This window comes from Strigops habroptila, chromosome 7 (genome assembly GCF_004027225.2).
Source record: "Strigops habroptila isolate Jane chromosome 7, bStrHab1.2.pri, whole genome shotgun sequence".
NCBI lineage: Eukaryota > Metazoa > Chordata > Aves > Psittaciformes > Psittacidae > Strigops > Strigops habroptila.
This window is the reverse complement of record NC_044283.2, coordinates 18,983,904-19,001,590: the sequence shown is the minus strand read 5'-3', so window position 1 is coordinate 19,001,590 and position 17,687 is coordinate 18,983,904. Positions and strand designations below refer to the sequence as shown.

Sequence of the window (17,687 nt, the reverse complement as noted above, 5' to 3'; positions counted from 1 at the left end):
CATCCTATCTCAGTGCTCAGTCAGCAATTGTCTTGTTATCTTTCGGATGAAGAGCAGCAGCGTATGCAATCTTCGCCATCTAGCAAACTTATAAAAATGAGTTCTATTCCAGGTCTCTGTGGTTTTCTTCAGGACTCTGAACAGCCTGGGCTCAGCTCGGGGATGGAGACCACGAGTGCCAAAGCCAGCGCCAGTTATTTCTTTGATGTAATTGAACTTCGTGAAACAAGGGTAAAACTTGGCTGTGCAGTAAGCGAGCAGTAACCACAAGTACAAGCTGGTGTAACAGATTTCAGCAGTAACCAACAATCATCTAGTATCTCACCACCTTCCACTTTAATTGCAGGGACTGCTTCTTTGAGTGTTTCTTCTCTCATCACAGACAGCAAAGACTCCCAACACAGTACTGCTGCTTTTCCTATGAGGGGAACCAGCAGGTGTTAGTCACTTAGCTTAGTGCACTACTTGAAAGTACTCAGGTATTGCAGCAGTAGATGCAATCATGAGTATATTGGACAGAAGAGAACTTCAGAAAAGCTGGTGCTGATACGCTCCTACACCCCAGCATCCTGTGGATGGGGAGCATCTGCTTTCTGCATTTTGATCAGGGACATTGTTTCCTGAATGCAATTTTCTTTCAGCAGAACCTTATATTTTTGGAACGGTGGTGTGTGATTGAAGTTTGGGAGAAGTATTCCAGGATACTCTAGAAAAGCTGTACTTGGTTTAATCTTGATCTGTTATGCCGATACTGGAAAACCTGCACATATAGTTCTTGTAGTTGAGGCTGATGAATCCAACATGTGGAAGCTGTTCTGGGAACTCCAGGTCTCTCAGGTAGCTTGGTGCTGGACTCTCAGCCACATGAAGGTGAAAAGAGGCCACCTGGATTTCAGCTAGAGTACAGTGAAAAGCCAGTGAAAAAAAGCAGAGCACTGAAATGGTGTTTTAAAAATGGACATGGTGGCTGTGTTCTCATCCACTGGTGGCTCCTTTCTCAGTTACATTAAGTGTACATTTTTGTATTATAGACACGAGTTATCTGAAAGTTAAATAGAAACCTAAACACTCTGGAATCACCACTTCTGCTGTAAGTAGGATTTTGCTCCTTTAGGGCTAATTGCTTTTATAAACATTGTCTGACAACGTTGCTTGACTTTTCCAAGGGTCTGGTACTTAAACTGTTGCTCTCTTCAAATGTTAGCAGTATGTAATACCTGGCTCCAGAGGTGTTCGTAAAGCAAAATGAAATAATTCGATAGAAGGTGCTAAGGAAGCTTTAAGTATTAGCCTAATAGAAAACCTATCAGTGGACTTTTAAAGCCCTTCCTCTTCAATTTTAATGGACTGTCTTAATTGACTTTAAAAGGCTTTTATGCGCTTACGAATAGGCTAAGTAGAAATAGTCTTTTTTTTTTTTTCACCTGCAACTAAGATACAGGGACAACTTCTAACTTTACTTTAGGATATTTGCTATTCTATGTCTTTTCCCTCTGAGAAGGGATTTTCAAGTGATGAAGTCTAGTAAAGTCAGGAATAAAAACTGTTACATGTGTCAATGCTGAGAACTTGGTAAGGAAAAAAAAAGGGGGACAATGGTGAATAAAAGAATAGTGCCCATGGGACATTTTGAGGTATTTATGATCACAAGTTTTAAAAATACTGGGGGCCACAGCACTGGGTTTAGATGCTACACTGGTTGTTGGAGGGACACACTAAACAAAACGTACAGCCATGGAGTATCACTTTGTATTGCAGAATACTGATTTAGAGGCTATAGCTGAGTTGCATTCTGAGCCCTGTGGGACCGTTCTGATACCAATCTGTCTGCTTACATGGAACATACAAGTTGAAGATGAATGTCTTTTCTATCTCAAATTCTCCATATGCGTCTCAAACCAAAAACCTCTGGAAATCTTGCTTTTCAGGGAATGTCTCGAGATACCCCTCCGCATAAAGAAAAGAAAGATGCGTTCATGATGCTCTGGCTTTTGCCTGCAACGATGGGGTACATTTACTCTGAGAGATCTCTCCCAAAACTTGGCACTTTGTGATACCAGATCTATTACTGGCTCAAACAGCAGTCCTTGGCTTTAGTCTGTCCATGTTGTGGTTTAACCCCAGCCAGCAACTGAGCACCATGCAGCCACTCACTCACTCCCCCAGTGGCAGATGGGGGAGAGAATTGCAAAAGTGAGAAAACTCATGGGTTGATACAAAGACAGTTTAACAGGTAAAGCAAAAGCCACGGACACAAGCAAAGCAACACAAGGAATTCATTCACCACTTTCCATTGGCAGGCAGATGTTCAGCCATCTCCAGGGAAGCAGGGCTGCATCACATGTAATGGTTACCTGGGAAGACAAGCACCATCAGTCCAAACGTCCCCCCCCCTTCCTTCTTCTTCCCCTAGTTTTCTATGCTGAGCATGACACCATATGGTCTGGGATATCCCTTGGGTCAGTTGGGGTCAGCTCTCCTGGCTGTGTCCCCTCCCAACTCCTTGTGCAGCCCCGGCCTACTCGCTGGTGGGGTGGTGTGAGGAGCAGGAAAGGCCTTGACTCTGTGTAAGCACTGCTCAGCAATAACTAAAACATCCCTGGATTATCAACACTGTTTCCAGCACAAATCCAAAGCATAGCCCCATGCCAGCAAATATGAAGAAAATTAACTCTACCCCAGCCAAAACCCCAGCACAGTGCAGTAGCCTCAGGGGAATGAGGATGTGCTGTCTGTGAGAAGACAAGACCAGCCTCAATTTGAAAGCTTCGCCCTGATTCACCTTATTCCCACAGCAAACAGGCTTTGCAGGTAACCCCCTTCCCTCCCAGGAAAACAGTTTCTAGTTTATTTAATGGACTTTGAAAGTCTTTAAGCTGAAATCATGGAAGCAAAGAGGAAACCAAATTAAATTCTAGACTGCATTTAACAAGATGCCTTTCTAGTTGCTTTGCTCTCCTTTACCTAGTACTCTGGCACGTCTTAACTGCACAGTATTATGCTGTGTGTGTCTCTGCAGAGATTTAAGTAATTTTCTCTGTTCTATCTGCACCAGGCCTTTCTTTCAGCACAGATGGAGTATTGATGATTATCCTGAGGTTACTTTTGTTGTTCAAACATTTCCTGGATTTCGCTGTTTCCTCCAGCCCTCACCACTCCGTTTGTTCCAAGTTCCTTAAAGAGTTCATTTTATCTCCACTTTACTCCTTCTGATCCATAGGACTGAATACAGCTTTAGCATTTTTTCTATGGAGCTGCTAGCACACTTGGATAGGATATCAGGCAATGGTTATTTGTGGACTTTATGATGTTTGGTTACACACTTCTAGTAATAGAAGTAACACACAAAGGTTTTTTGCTTCATCACCAACATCACAGTGACGATGTCAGATGCTAAATCATGCGATAGACAAATAGGTCATTAGCCACTTCAGTAATGGCTGGTTGACTGAAAACTTGTACACATGGTCTGGAGGAGCAATACATAATGCTATAAATAAGTGTTCAGATCTCGCTTTGCTGCCAGTAGAAGTGTGCTCTGCAGAGGCCCTGAATAGGTTCTGAGTAGTTCTCAACTATAAGACTGCAGCTGGATCTCCATTAGTAACCGATCACTGTGCCATTAAGCTTAACCTCCTACCAGTGACAGTCCCCCAGGGGCAACCCTCTGAACTTCCAATGAAGAGATTCTGAGCTAGAGCAAATGGTTAACAGCAGGATGAGGAACAATGCTTGAAGGAAAAAGATAAGAAACGCCCCAAATACCTAAGAACCCATCATCTGCTGTGAGACTTGCAAAGAACATTGCATTGGAGGGGCAGATAGTATGTCTGTCTCTAGAGGAGAGGAAGTAGGGAAAATGCCACCTACTGAAATGTATCAGTATGTCAGGTATTGGAGGGGGGAAATAAAAAAAATAATAATAAAAAAAGGAGAATAGAAAGGAGAAGAGTCCAAAACTGTAGGATTTTCAGTTCTAAACATAGGAACTTTGGCTCAAACCATATAATTTTATAGTGCAGACTTTACTTGCACTAGAATAAGTAGCTCCAAGGTCAGGCTATACTGGAGTGCTGTCGGGATGGAATGCATCAAGACTTTAAGATGAAACATGCAATGTCAAGTTGCTTAAAATTTTAGAAGCGAGATGCTTTGAACCCCTCTGAGAGAAGGGGAGAAAACAATTCAGGAAGGATGGTGAAGTGCAGAGGAATTTTATGCCTTAATTGTTGCTGTCTGAAAAGTTGAAATAAATTCTTACACCACATGGAATGTTGCGGGCCACTAATGAGCAGTCTTAACAAGCTGAAGTCTCTGAAGGAAAATACTGAAGTAATTTGAGAAATAAATCATTGTGGACACAGTAAACACCTTGTTTCTGACGTAGTTTCCATATTCTGTTGCTGGAAACATTCCTGCTGAAGTTTTACCTGGTTTAGGGCAGAATGAAAGGCTCTTTGGCCTCTTACGGAACAGAGCTGCCTGTCACAAAGGTTCCTCTGGATGATGAATTCAGATGTTCTTGGCTAGCCTTCATTCAGACAAAATCAATTCACATCAAGAAGCCGAGTTTCTACTACACTTAAGTGTGCTTCATGGCATTTGCTCATGCCACATTTGGAGACCCAAGAAAGTAAGATTTCCTCAACAAATAGAATGGCCAAAGGATTCCACAGGTATTACTAGGTGGTGTTTTCTTCTCCGTCAAATAGGCGAGGGGGGAGTGAGGAGCTTCAGTGGGCCTTGGATCAGAGTTGTGGCAGAAAACTGCCTCCAGGCATTGGAACAGGCTGCCCGGGGCGGTGGTGGAATCACTGTCCTTAGAAGTGTTCATAACCTGTGTAGACGAGGCCTCTGGTGACATGGTTCAGTGGTGGTCTTGGCCGTGCTGGGGTAACGGTTGGACTTGATGATCTTCAGGGTCTTTTCCAACCTACTTGATTCTATGGGCTGTTATGACTGTGCTGCTCAACAAGCCACTGGCCCTCCCAGTTATGATCTAGAAGCAAACCCAGCATTTTTTAAAATGAAAAACTTATATTCTTATATGAACAATTATTCTGAAAATAATACTACATTATTTGTTCTTTATAATTATTTGAGTTTTGTGATATCAATGTCAGATGAGGAAAATGTTCCCCTGTCAGAGGACCACCCAGCTTGTGGTGCTGGGTTTGCAGTCAGGATAAGGAGCATGGCCAGCGTAATCCAATCTGTCTGCTAATTGCTCGGCAAACACTTTAAAACCATTATATTCAGTGTGACTTCGCTGTGTCGGACGCAGGGTTTGGGGGCTGTGAGGCGCCGCCCGCCTCGCCTCCCCTGGGGGCCGGGGGTTCCCTGCTGACCCGGGCGCCTCCGCGGGCTGCCACAGGAGCGGCGGGAGGGGAACGCGTTCCCGGCGCCACCACCGCGGTCACTGCACGCTTAAAAGAAATTAATAACAATAAAGAATCCGCTCCTTGAAAACGGGGCGCTGAGAGCACGCCCCGGAACGGGACGAGCGGGGGGAACGGCACCTGGGGGCCCGCCGGCGACTCTGAGGTGAAGTTTCCCGCGGGCGGGTGAGAGGCGGCGCCGCGGCCCCGCCCCACCTCCGTCTTTTCCTCGGGCGGCGCCGGGGTCACGCCCGCACCCGCACACGCTTTGCGGGCCTCGGGTCGCGTGTGGAAACCCAGCCCCAACTTTTCACCGGCACAGCGCGGCACGGGGCGGGGCGGCGCGGCGCGGCGCGGGGCGGGGCGGGGAGGCCGGTCCGCGGCCGGGAGGGCGGGCCCGCCCGCGGCGGCGCTGCCCCGGCGCGGCGGGGGAGGACGCGCGTCGCCACTTGCCCGCTCCTTCCCCGCCGCGGTGCGGTGGCGGGTCCTGCCGGCGCGCCCCCCCAACCCCCGTTTCCCCGCGCGGTGCCGGTGGGATGGCGCGGCGGCCCGGCGCTGCTGACTCGGTGCCCGGGTCCGTAGCACAGCCTGTCCCCGCCGGCAGCGGCGGAGTGAGCGCGCGCACGTGACGCCGGCCCCGGCTCCTCCGTGCCCCCGGGAGCGCCGCGCGCAGGCACCCGCGCTTCCCTCGCGCCCGCCCGCTCCGCGCCAGGCGGAGCCGGGGCAGCAGCAGCGCCGGCAGCCGCGATCCGCGCAGGAAGCCAGAGTTTGTGGAGGCTGCTGCGTGCCTTCCCGAAGAGGTTTTGCGCCCGGAGGATGGCTGGCTGCGGGCTGTCAGAAGACGCTTGCTTCTCCTCCTTCTTTTACAACTACACCTCCTCCTGGGAGACCTCCTACAACCAGGTAAGAGGCGGCCGGTCCGGCGAGCCGGGCTCCCCGGGGCGGGCGAAGGTGATGCCAGCGTGTGCAGGAAGGGTCTGGAAGTGTTTCTGTTCAATGTGGGGGGGAGTCCGCCGAGAAGAGAAACGAGGGAAAAGAGCCTTTTCCCGTGTGGCTTTCAGCCCCCTTCCCTCCGCCCCTCCCGTGAGGAAGAGGAGCGGGAGGAGGGCTGAGGAGCGGGAGCCGTGGCGCGCGGCGGGCTGCGCGTTACCCGGGAGCAACTCGGGGCACAAGAAAGCAACTCGAGCGGAGCGGCCCCGAGTCCGCCCTCGGCTGCGCTCACCGCCGGCTCCGTGCGCGGAGCGTCTCCGTCCCCGCCGGGGCGAGGGGAGCCGGTGGGCGAGCGGCGGGCTCGGTGCGAGAGGGACCCCCTCTCCCTCCGAAATGGCCGCGTATGCGTTCAGCCTCGTAATTTCGGGTCCTGCCTAGGTGGAAGTAGTTCGTTTTACCCCTGTCTCCGTCTGGTTCAGACCCCACGCCCCCCTGCACGTAGTTAACTTTGATGACAGTGCAATGCGGAGCGCGCAGCCGGGCGACGCCGGCTCCTCCGGCCGGGTCGGGCGCTCCTGCCCGCGGGGGGCGGCTGGCGAGGTGCTGCGGGAGAGCGGGGCGAAACCAGAAATCGCGCCTCAGAGGTAGAGAGCTATTCCGGGAGCTTCCAAAGCGGCTTTAATTAAATAACTGTTGTCGTCTGCTGCCCCCGCTGCTTGTCTGGTGAAAGTCTACAGGCAACTGTCATCGATAAACTACATCGGGGTGTGTGTGTAAGGAAGGGGGGTTCTGGTGCTGGCGTGATAGGAAAAGTTGGGCAGCGGGTGGGAGCGGGCGTTAGGCTGCCCCGGGCTGTGGAGGCGGCGGTGTCCGCCTGGGGGCAGGAGAGCCGCCCGCGGCCCCTGGGGCGGCGAGGGGCCGGGGGGGGTCGGCTCCCGGCTCTCCGCTCCCTCCCTGCGCGGGGCAGCGCCCGCTGAGCTCATGGAAAACCCGCGGCCCCGGTTTCCAGGGAACTGAGATCCCCGCAGGGGCAGTTGCCGGTTTAAGGTTACACCTCACGGCGAGGGGTCGAGGAACCGCGCGTTCCTCCCTGCCCCCAGGAGTGAGCGCCCAGCGGCGGGGAGCATGGCCCCTCCTCCGGCGGAGTTGGGGGGCCAGGCCGCCGCGGTGGGGCCCCGGAGCCCTGACAAACCGGGTCGTGTCTTGAAGCAGCTCAATAAATACCGGTGTCCCGGGCCCATCCCGGAAGGCACCTCGGCTGCACGCCGAGTCCGCCGCCCCAGTCACAGGGAGAACCTTCCTCGCTGGGAGCAAGCGACGCTCGCTGGCGCCGAGGAGGGGTTCCCGCGGGAAGCAGGCGCACGGGGGGCACGTTTCGGCCGCGGTCCCGCCGCTGGGCTGCTGCCCGCCGGTGCTTCCCGGCTCGGTGAAGTGTCCGTGCGCTGCGGCGTGAGTTGGGTCGGGGCTTACCGCAAGCGGTGGGTTGGGGCGGCCGGTGCTGCTGGTGTGCGTTTCCCTGCACATACCGAGCGCACACACCGGTGCTGGCGTGTCTGTGTGAGCAGAGAACGTACATCGTTACCCTGCTAAACAGGAGTCTGTGCAAGTAACTGAGATTTAAGAAGGGCTTATGCCTCTTATCAAAGGCAGGCAGTCATCGAAGACTCCTTTGGAACCATCAGAAGAGGAAAATGGTTAGGAACGCGGACAATACAATCAGGTTTAAACCAGTTCCTTTATCTAAAGTTAGTTTCATTCTGTAGCAAAACAGTTCCGTGAAAGAATGGCATTGTGAAACCTATCGTTCCCTTCCATTTCTTTTCAGGAGAGCGAGCCCCTATCACAATGGAAGCAGAGAGCATTACCGACAAATCCAGAGTTGATCTGTTTGAAATACCAATGTTGAACTGTATCTGAAGGAAAACGGGGGAGATAATTCAGGATGCACAAGGTCTATTTATAGAAGGACTATATAAACTGTAGCATATATACACAAAGTTGAATTAAATATGCATGATTAGGGAGGGAGTTTAGAAGGAGAAGGTGTAATCACTATATGGCATTGCAACAGGAACAGATGAGCTTGCAAGACTTTCCAGGGTGAAGATGAGAAGAATTTTTAAGATACACACTCTTTCTGGTGCTCAAGGCTCCTTTCTATTTTCATCTTTTGCGTATTACGTTAGCATTTACATCAGTCACATTCGCCAGCTGAGGATTAGCACTAGATGTTAGTTTGAATATGAAATCAAAATGAATATGGGATTTTGCTGCAAATAGATTTTTCTTACAAGTTTTAACACTTAAAACGGCAGAGCTGGCTTCAGTTTGACAGTCAGCCATATTCGTGTTTGTTTGTTTTAACCTGAATTGCATCCAGAAAAAAAAATAAGAGCTTGCAAACCATTTCTTCTTGCTAAATATAGCAATGTGGCTGAAATAGAATTTGTTTTGTATACTCTGTTTAAAACAAAACAGCAAACAGAAAAACTTTAAAACAAAGTGCTGAGATGAGAAGAGGGGTTGACTACTGGAAAAATAGTTTTTTATTCCTAGATCAATATGATGTGCTCTCAGCATCTAGTGTGAGGTAAAAGGATCCCCCGTATAATATCAATAGCGGTTCAGCTAGAGCTTACAAAAGGAATCTTTTTGTGGCATCTCGAGATGTTAATGAGAGCATAAGTAAGCAAAGTAAGACTTAATGATGGAAACAGTCAGGTTAATGAGAACAGTGTTTTCTTCTGGAAGCATAATATACTGTGTTACAGTTTTGAAAGCAGATATAGGACATTTGCTTTATAATTTGGGAAGGTTGAGAGATGTCTTTCAACTTACATTTTTGATGCATTTTGTAGTTCATTTTTAAGACAAGACCGTATGCTTGATTTGTTGGTAATATTCTTGGAAGGAACTTTTCCCATTGCATATTAAATTCCAGAGTACATCACAAGAAAAGCTTGTATCAGAAAAATTATGTCGAGAAACTTGATGAAGCCTGTTTTGAATGTATTTCTGAGACAGTCTTCCAGAAAATAAGGCACTGTAATAGTAACAAATAAGATTTTGCATTACTAAGGAGAACTCCAGAAAGATTGACTGTCATTTTTTACAGTTATTTTCGTACAGGGACTTAACCGTCATGCTAAATTCTAGACTAGAGGAACTCGTAGACTTCAATCCTGAGAACTATGAATTGTGGTTGCATAAACTTATCTGTGCTGTTTTGCCAGTGGGTGTAAACCTGAGGTGAAGGAATATCCAGCACATTCATTCTCTGATCTGCATTTTTAGACTATCAATAAACATTTTACTTTTAGTTCTTTTGTGAATACGTGTTTGCCAAAAACTTCCTGAGTGTATTTTCTGGCTTACTGAAATTCTCTTTACATCTGTTTCTTAATTAGTAGTCATGAGCAAAGAACAGCTATGTCTAAGTACTGCAAAAGGGGTATTCAGGCTAGCGAGAGCAGTAATATTCTTGGGCATAACCTGTCCATGCTGAACTGGCAGTATTATTTGTATTAATTATTTTCCACTCTCCACTCCACAACTGGATACGTTGTTGTGTTACGAATCTATATGGTGGGGAAGTACTTGAAAATCATTTGAAATGTAGTTCATGAATGAAAGCCTATGATTAAGGCATAAATCTGGATACTTACTTTAATTCGACCTCAGGAAAATCCCTGCAGTATAGAAGTAAAATGAGAGGAGTGTGCTGCCTGGTTACTGCCATTATTTCAGAGATTTCTCCCTGCAGTGCTCAGCTGAGGGCTTGTTACTGGCACCAGCTCTTTGTCCTGTGTTTTTGAACATGGCAGTATGTTATACAACAGTTCTTTCACAGAATATCTTCTGTAGATAGAAGTAAGTCACTGAAAGGTGAACTAAGAGCCAACTTTGTGGCTTGGCTCTTGGTCTTTACATATGCAGGGACAAAAGCTCCAACTGCCAGTGTTTTTGGGGATCTCTCTACAAGTTTTTTTGGGGGAGCTGGACTGCATGTAGTATGTTGCTTTTATGCATTTTCTTCTTTTAACTGGAGTAAGTCCAATGGCCATTTCTATTTTCATCCATAGCCAGTGGGACTTTTGACTTATTTTTGTTTCCATGGTTTCTGGATTTATTTTTTTTTGGGGGGGGCTGTGTGTGTGTGTGGTGTTTTTTTGGTAGTAGAACTTGGAGTCTGCAGGTTTGGAAATGTGCCAGATGAGTTCACGTTAACATGTATAGCATATACTGAGTATGTATGTGTATGAGGGTGTTGAATGGGAGATACTATATCAATCTGCACAAGATTGGGCAGTGCACATTATGATTTTTGTAGACCTTTTTCTTTAATGGAAAAAGACTCAGTCGATAGTTGTACATTATTTGGCTGTGAAAACCAGTGGAACAAACCCATCACTCAACTTCAGTTATGTTTTAGCAAAGCCTGTAACATCTCTGCAAATTAAAAGGACACTGTTAAAATTAAATTAGTTAAGAAAAAGCAGCGATGTTGGGTTACTATTGACAGAAAACACTTGGTAATTTAAAAAAAAAACGTTAATCTTGGATTTGAATTTTTCCTGACTCTTCGATATCCAGTGGGTGTTGTGTGCCAGTGCACAAAGCCAGGAAAATGGAACACAGTAAAAATGAAAGTGAAACTCAAGAAACCTATTTTCTTGGCATCCCAGCAAAAGATAAACAATAGGATAATGAGGAAGATGGAGTTTAATAAAAAAGGTAATAGACTTAAAAAATAAGTTGTTAAATGTGTTTCTCTCAGAGATTAGTGCCTCAATTGGTCATTCAACACAATAACTTTGGAAAGTGTATTCTGACGGCCATCTCATGTGGCCAAAAAAGCACATTTTAAACAGGGTGCAGACCATTTCCTCATGCCCCAGAGCAACCCAGCTGAATGGTGGTACAGTAGAGCCCAATAACACGAATCTAAAGCACAGACAGCAAAGGTCAAGGTCTTATTTTTCTATCTTAGTTTAGAAGAAAGGCTTGTGTGCAAATTGTGAGTTACAGTTATGGCTGCAATGAACTAATGCATTTTAGTGATTTATACATAAGACAGGATTTTCAAAAATACAGTTGTGTTCAGGAGGAAATGTCAGTAGTTCTAGCAATGTGTTCTGTAGGAAGAGGGCAGGGAGTTCTTAGCTGGTCAAATGTTCATGTGGTCTAAGCAGAAATGCAAAAGTGCAGGGTTTGCATTGGAATGAGAATGGGGTCATCCACCCTTTGTACTCATCGTCAGGGAAGCAGAACCTTCTTCCAGAGAGACCATAGGAAATCAATGAGTACACTTTGCTAGTGTAGAGATAAATGTGTACTGCAGAAGGGTATTAAATATAAAAGGGCAGCAGTAAAATGATTTACTACATGAAGCAGTGGAACTTTCTTTTGGTCACCTAAAAGGCAATTTTCAATTTTTGATAACATAATTGTATTTTTTTTTTAGTACTAATAACTGAAAAAAAGATGGCAAATCAGCTATTTTACAGGGATTTGAGGTATGTAATGTAAGCTAAGAGAGTCTTGTTTACAAGTGGCAGCTTATTTACAAGTATATACATGTTTTTTTTAACATACTGTCTGGCGTTTACGATTTAGATTCTAATCATCTGATCTGACTTCCCAAAAGTTAATGGTTTTTTGAATGTTTTTTCCTGAGGCAGTGTGAGTCCAGTTTGTCTCGCCATGACCAGAAGGTATCACTGAGGGATACCAGCACAACGGATGCACATAGGAGAGAACCTGACGTACATTTAGGTGTAGAGGCTTAATGAAATGTGGAGGAGCAGGTGCGCAGCCCTAATGTGTCGGTGGTTGTTTTAATTTCCTCTGATGTGCCTGTTTGCTGTGTGAGCAAAACTCCTTGTACATTTAAAACCTATAGGACTGTAAAATTGCTAAAAAGGATGGAAACCCAAGAGTTCTACAGTATTTTTTGTCTTAGACTCTGCCTTCTCTACAAGTGTCAATTGAGATTCCCCTTTTGTTAAGTAGCTGTGTGTTGTCGTCTCTAAAGGTAAAATGAAGGTGAAGAGAGATTAATAGCAGAGTGACCCTTGCTCTGGATATGGCACTTGTCACACTGTGGTTCCTATTTTGGAAGGAGAAATTGGGCACACTTGGTTCCATATGAACTCGCTGAGACTTGAAATGACAAGAGGTGTGTCTACTCTAGCACTTTGCTTGGGAGCAGGAGTGTGCTGCATTCATCCTGACTCTTCTGTGCTTTGGTTGATGTTGTAGATTGGTCTTGTTGCAAATGAATGGAATTCCTTTTGGATAGAACTGAACTGGAAGATGTGTTCCAGGAGCAGCCCTAGTGCATCTGAGCTACAAATTGACATTCAGCTAATGAGATGAGACCAGAGCTAGGATGAAGTGAAATAGTCAAACAAACCAGTGGTGCGAAGCATATATTAGGTGTCAGATCCTCAGCACCAGCTGTCTGGCTGTTCCAGTCTTACAGTTCTGTGTTACTGGCTCGTGTAGACAGCCTCTGCACAGAGTTGGTATTACCTAGCAGACAGTGCATGAAAGCCTGTATTTGGGAAGCCGCTTGGAGACTCGTGGGTAGGGCGGTCACCTGACATGCATCCTTATGTCGCAATCATAAGACCATTATTCTTTCCCTCAAAAAGGGGTAGTTTGTGTTGGCATGAAGAGAAAAGGTTCGTTTGATCACTTGTGATATAACACATGAGTGAGTAAGAGGCCCTGGTACTTTGGCTCACAAAAGCCCTCCACATTTTTAACCCATTTTATTATTTGCAAGAGCAATTTAGTTCCTAATGTTAACAATGAGTGATTATGATTCTGTACTTCCGTTTACAGCATAAATTAGCATTTTGTTTTCCATTACAGCTTTTGAATGAGGAATTATAATGTATAATTTGCTGCAAATAGATGTTATCATCTCTTTGGATGTGAACAACCACATAAACTTGAGCAAATGATAAAAATGGAATCAATTACTTCTCAAATGGAAGTAGTTTACAAACCTTCACATGCAAAATGGCAATAGTAGCTGCTTATTGTAACAAATAATTAGCTTTTCTTTTCCTTAAAAACAACATTTATTGAATTCCATTGACAATTTAGTAATTGTTTGTAGAATATTTAACAACCCCCCTTGCAAAATACATGCTGTATAATATATGCATTTTTTAAACTGCAGATTGCCTCTGTAGGCCTTGTGTGAAGCTTTACTCATGTATTTTCACCTATACAAATGTTCCAGAAGGGGAACGCTGAGCCACAAATCACTGATGATGATTAGAGAGCTTCACAGTACTCTGGAATTAGCAGATCAAGATTGAAATTTTAGAGGAGAGAAGAATGGAGAGTCTGTGTTAGAGGCTGTATCCAAAACCTGCTGAAGGTGATGTGAATTTTTCTGCTGCATTTGGACTCATGATCTAGGTCCTTAGGTTATTAGAAGGATAAAGAAGAGGAAGAGACATTATTATAGTTGCTTGAATAAATGCATGCTGTAAGTTGCTGCTGGAGAGGAAGGTAATACCTTGTACTGTAATGAGTTTACTAGTTTGAATTTCACAAAACAAGTTTTCACTGTCAGTTGCTACGATGTGTTTCTATATTATACAGAGTTATTCATGCTTGGAAAAATACCAGTCCACAGCCAAAATGAATGTGAGAAACAGTCCAGAATCCCACTTACTCTCTTCCTCTTGCAGAGCCTTGCTTCATGTCACTAAAGGATATAATCCAAGCATCATTTCCAAACCCTTCCTTTCAAGGAGGCTGTCTAAATTCTGATGATTTTCTACATACTGTTTGTTTGTTTGTTTGTTTATTTCTGATCCCTTAAAGCTCTGACCATAAAGCCACCACCTCATCACCTTCTGTCAACCTGAATTCACCAGCCTTTTCCTCACAGTCTTCCCTGGTAGCCCCATTACGTGCATCCATTCATAACCCCTAGTTGAACATACTGTCTTGATTGCTCCCACCTTCTGTTTTACCCTTGTTTAAAAATACAAATCAAAGTCCATACTTTGCCTCATTTAGTGCTTTGGAGTTCTTGTTGTCCTTTTAAAGTCTTAACATAATTTAGCTTTTCCCTGTTTACTGTTACCACCACCTCTTTCTGTTTATGACTGGTGCTAGATTTCATACTTGCTGGGTTGCTTCTCCTAACCAGCACTTTCTTCCTATCTCCACACTTTCCTCTTTTACTTAGTGAAGTCATGAGCACTGGAAGGAAGATCATGTAAGCTTTCCTCTACCTAGTCTCTTGAAAGCCACTGTTGCCTAATTATTAGAAATGGATAAACTTATTTTGTGCTTGAAAAACTATGGAACAATCTGGCCAAAACCCATTTGCCACCCTGACTGTCATATTTCACTGTATTCATCTGTTGCTTGTTTCTTTAGGTTGGTATCTGCTGCCATACTTTGAGCAGTCTGTAGATCAGATAAACAATAGCTTTTTATTCTTCTAATAATTTAAAAAAAGCCTAATGAGTCTTTTCTCGTCTTCTCCACTCTAACAAACGTTACGAGTGAGGTAGTTAAGGGGGGAGAGGTCATGTGGTCCCTGGACTGAGCAGTTCACAATGTCCGAGGTGCCCTTGGGTTGTAAGAATTCACCTCAACCATTTGCTTTCATTTTTTTTTTTCTCGAGTCCAGCAGCACATTGTGACTTGATGTATCTGCTGAACTTTGACTTTTTATCCATGAAGCTTCTTATTATACCTGTCTGCTACCTCTATATGCTTATAGTTTGCTTAGGCCTTGGTCCAGCAGACCACTTAATTGCTCAACTGTAAACACTTGAAGTCAAGGGAACTGCTTACCGTTTTAAAATGAGCGTGTGGTGTGTTGGACTGGGGCCTTACACAGCTATATCTTAAGGACAGAGAACTTTGCTTCCTTCTAGTTTGCCAAATACGTGCCGTACTTCCAGTACATTAGAAGTATTGACGGTAGTTATGGCAGTAGGAGCAAGAAAGCGATGAAGAGAGCAAAGAAACCTGGTAATGTTTACAGTATTGTTCATTGGCAGTTCAGTCTCTGTTCAATGGATTTACAAGTAAAAGATGATTCCTCTTCTTTGCCCAGGCAAAAAGCCTTGTGATGAAATGAATAGGTAGTGCGTTAAAGTGCATGATTATGTGCAGTGACAGAAAGCCATGCATGAAAGATACTTAAGGACAGGAAACTCCTTTTGGATTGTAAGCAAGGTTTAAAAAAGAAAAAGAAAAAAAAAAAGATGGCTGAAAACATGTAGTGGTAAAAGAAGGAAAAAAACCTGTAAGTAGGACATGCACACTTAAATATTTAAGCCATGTGAAACAATGAGTAAGTGTAGTACTGACCAGATAAATTAGCAAAACAAAAGTAAGGTTGCACTTCCAGCCTTTTTTATTTTAATCCAAAAGACTTAATTGCTGGAGGATTAAAATAATTAATATTCAAGGATAGAAAGTGATAACAGTGTGCAGAAGCCTGGATGCTCCAGCTACCAGAACCAGTGAAAGGAATACTTTGTGTGATGTCAAAGCCAAAAGAGAGGGGAAAAATGGAGGGGCCTGTGGCTCTTTGATGTTACTTTCCGAATAAAAATAATACTGTAAAAGAAATAGCGTAATCTTTTTCTGTTTATCTAAGTCCTTTTTTTCTAAAGAGTTAGGGCAGCATTGTTAATTGATTTTTCTGACACTCATAATAAGTTGTATTAAAAATAATTTACAAAGGATTTTTTTTTTTTTCTTCTCCAGAAGCTGAGCCCTGCAGAATCTGTTGTAGAAAAGCGGGTAGAGAGTGGATTATTGTACAGCACTGTTCTCACAGAATTGTAATCTGCTTCATTGGTAAAATGCATTGTCGATTTTCAACCGGTGGTGTCTTTCCAATAAGATTTGCTGGTTTAGTGGCAATAGCATCAGGATATCTCATGCCCTTTCAGTAGAAATAAAGGTTGTCCGAACAGCTGCTCGGATTGTGCTGGCATAGTAGCTGTCTTTGCTGGAGTGCCAGTTTTTGGCTAGAATATTTTAACACACTGGAACTTTTCTCTGGTTACCAATGGTTGAATCATTTCCAGCTGTGAAAACAGATGTGTGGCTTTTTTGGGAAGTAAAGTTAATTAGGGGAGGTTTATGAATTGGTTCTTTATTTTTTTAATATGGGGTTAGAGGATGCTTTCAGAAAAGAAATAGTCTTTTTTATGAGCATGAAGTTGGACAGATTATCAACACGCAGCATTATAAGGAAAATTCTGGGCATATCCATGACAGAGCCTGTCCATTGCCTCATTACCTCCTAAAACCAGGTTAAAAATGACAAGAAGAAATGCTTACTACTTGCACTGGTAACTAATAAAGTTGAGACAAAACTGGCAAATAAAAGTGACTAGTTTATCTTAGTGCATACTGAGTATTAATATTACTGTTTGGCCATTTGTAAGGCTGCTCACAGTCTTTTCAAATCTGTATGGGCCAACACATCACACACGTCTCCTTACATTTTTTTGTTTTCTTCATCTTTGGCTTTTGTCTTTGAAAGGAATTCTCTAGGTGGAAACTCTGGAAAATATCTGCCATGTTTCAGACATTCTTTTCCCTTTTGTGTTTAGCATAGTGATTTGTACCTTTAACATTGCTGTCTGTCTATTTTTAAGATCGCTGGTAGGCACAACACAGTGGTTACAAAAAGTTCCCTTCTTGTCTGAAGAAACTTTTAGTTTTATGATTCCTTTTTTGACTCTCTTTGTTCTTGATCGTTTTGTAAAATAAATGGTGAAGGGTGAAAAATAAAAACAGCAGCAACTTGTTTAATTTTTGTTCCTCTTGTTGCAAATAAGTGTCATATGAAATGGAAAGCTGTTGGTTAGAACATCCTGAAACAAGGCTGTTGTTCCTCGGGCACATTGTGCATATGCTAGGGCTGCACAGTGTGTTGCGTTCTAAAACCCCAGATGTACAGGAGTGTGTCAAGAATTCTCACTAAACTTTCATGTCTAAATGAACTGTAAACTCACTGAGCAGTATTCAATTTAAGACTACAACTGTAAGCTAGCAACACAAACAGGAAAAAATACTGTTTACGCAAGTATTTTGCATTTTTTTCCACATGAAATAAACGAATATTTGGACAGATCATGGAGAGACTGTTCTTAAAAAAACGCCAACCAACCAAAAAACCCCCCAAACCAAAAAAGTGCTGGAGCTCACAAACATATGTGTATCCATGAAACCACTGAACTGATCTTCTCTTATGGGTAGATAGAACTATCCTGTCAGTTGCAGGACATATTTGGTACTTTGGATGCATTCCCTCACAGAGAGTCTTGATGAAAAGCTTTGCATGTTGGAAATAATACATTGCCTGCCTGGGAT

General features: G+C 44.3%; 1 protein-coding gene across 1 annotated transcript in view; it reads left to right on the top strand.

Moving 5' to 3' along the window:
* The first annotated feature begins 6,099 nt into the window (after positions 1–6,099).
* The window catches only part of PPARGC1A (PPARG coactivator 1 alpha), a 359,086-nt gene continuing 347,498 nt past the window's right edge, over positions 6,100–17,687 (top strand). The window contains exon 1 of the mRNA XM_030492192.1: positions 6,100–6,281. Coding sequence (XP_030348052.1) covers positions 6,195–6,281 — 87 coding nt within the window. The 5' untranslated portion in view covers positions 6,100–6,194. The remainder of the gene's footprint in view (positions 6,282–17,687) is intronic.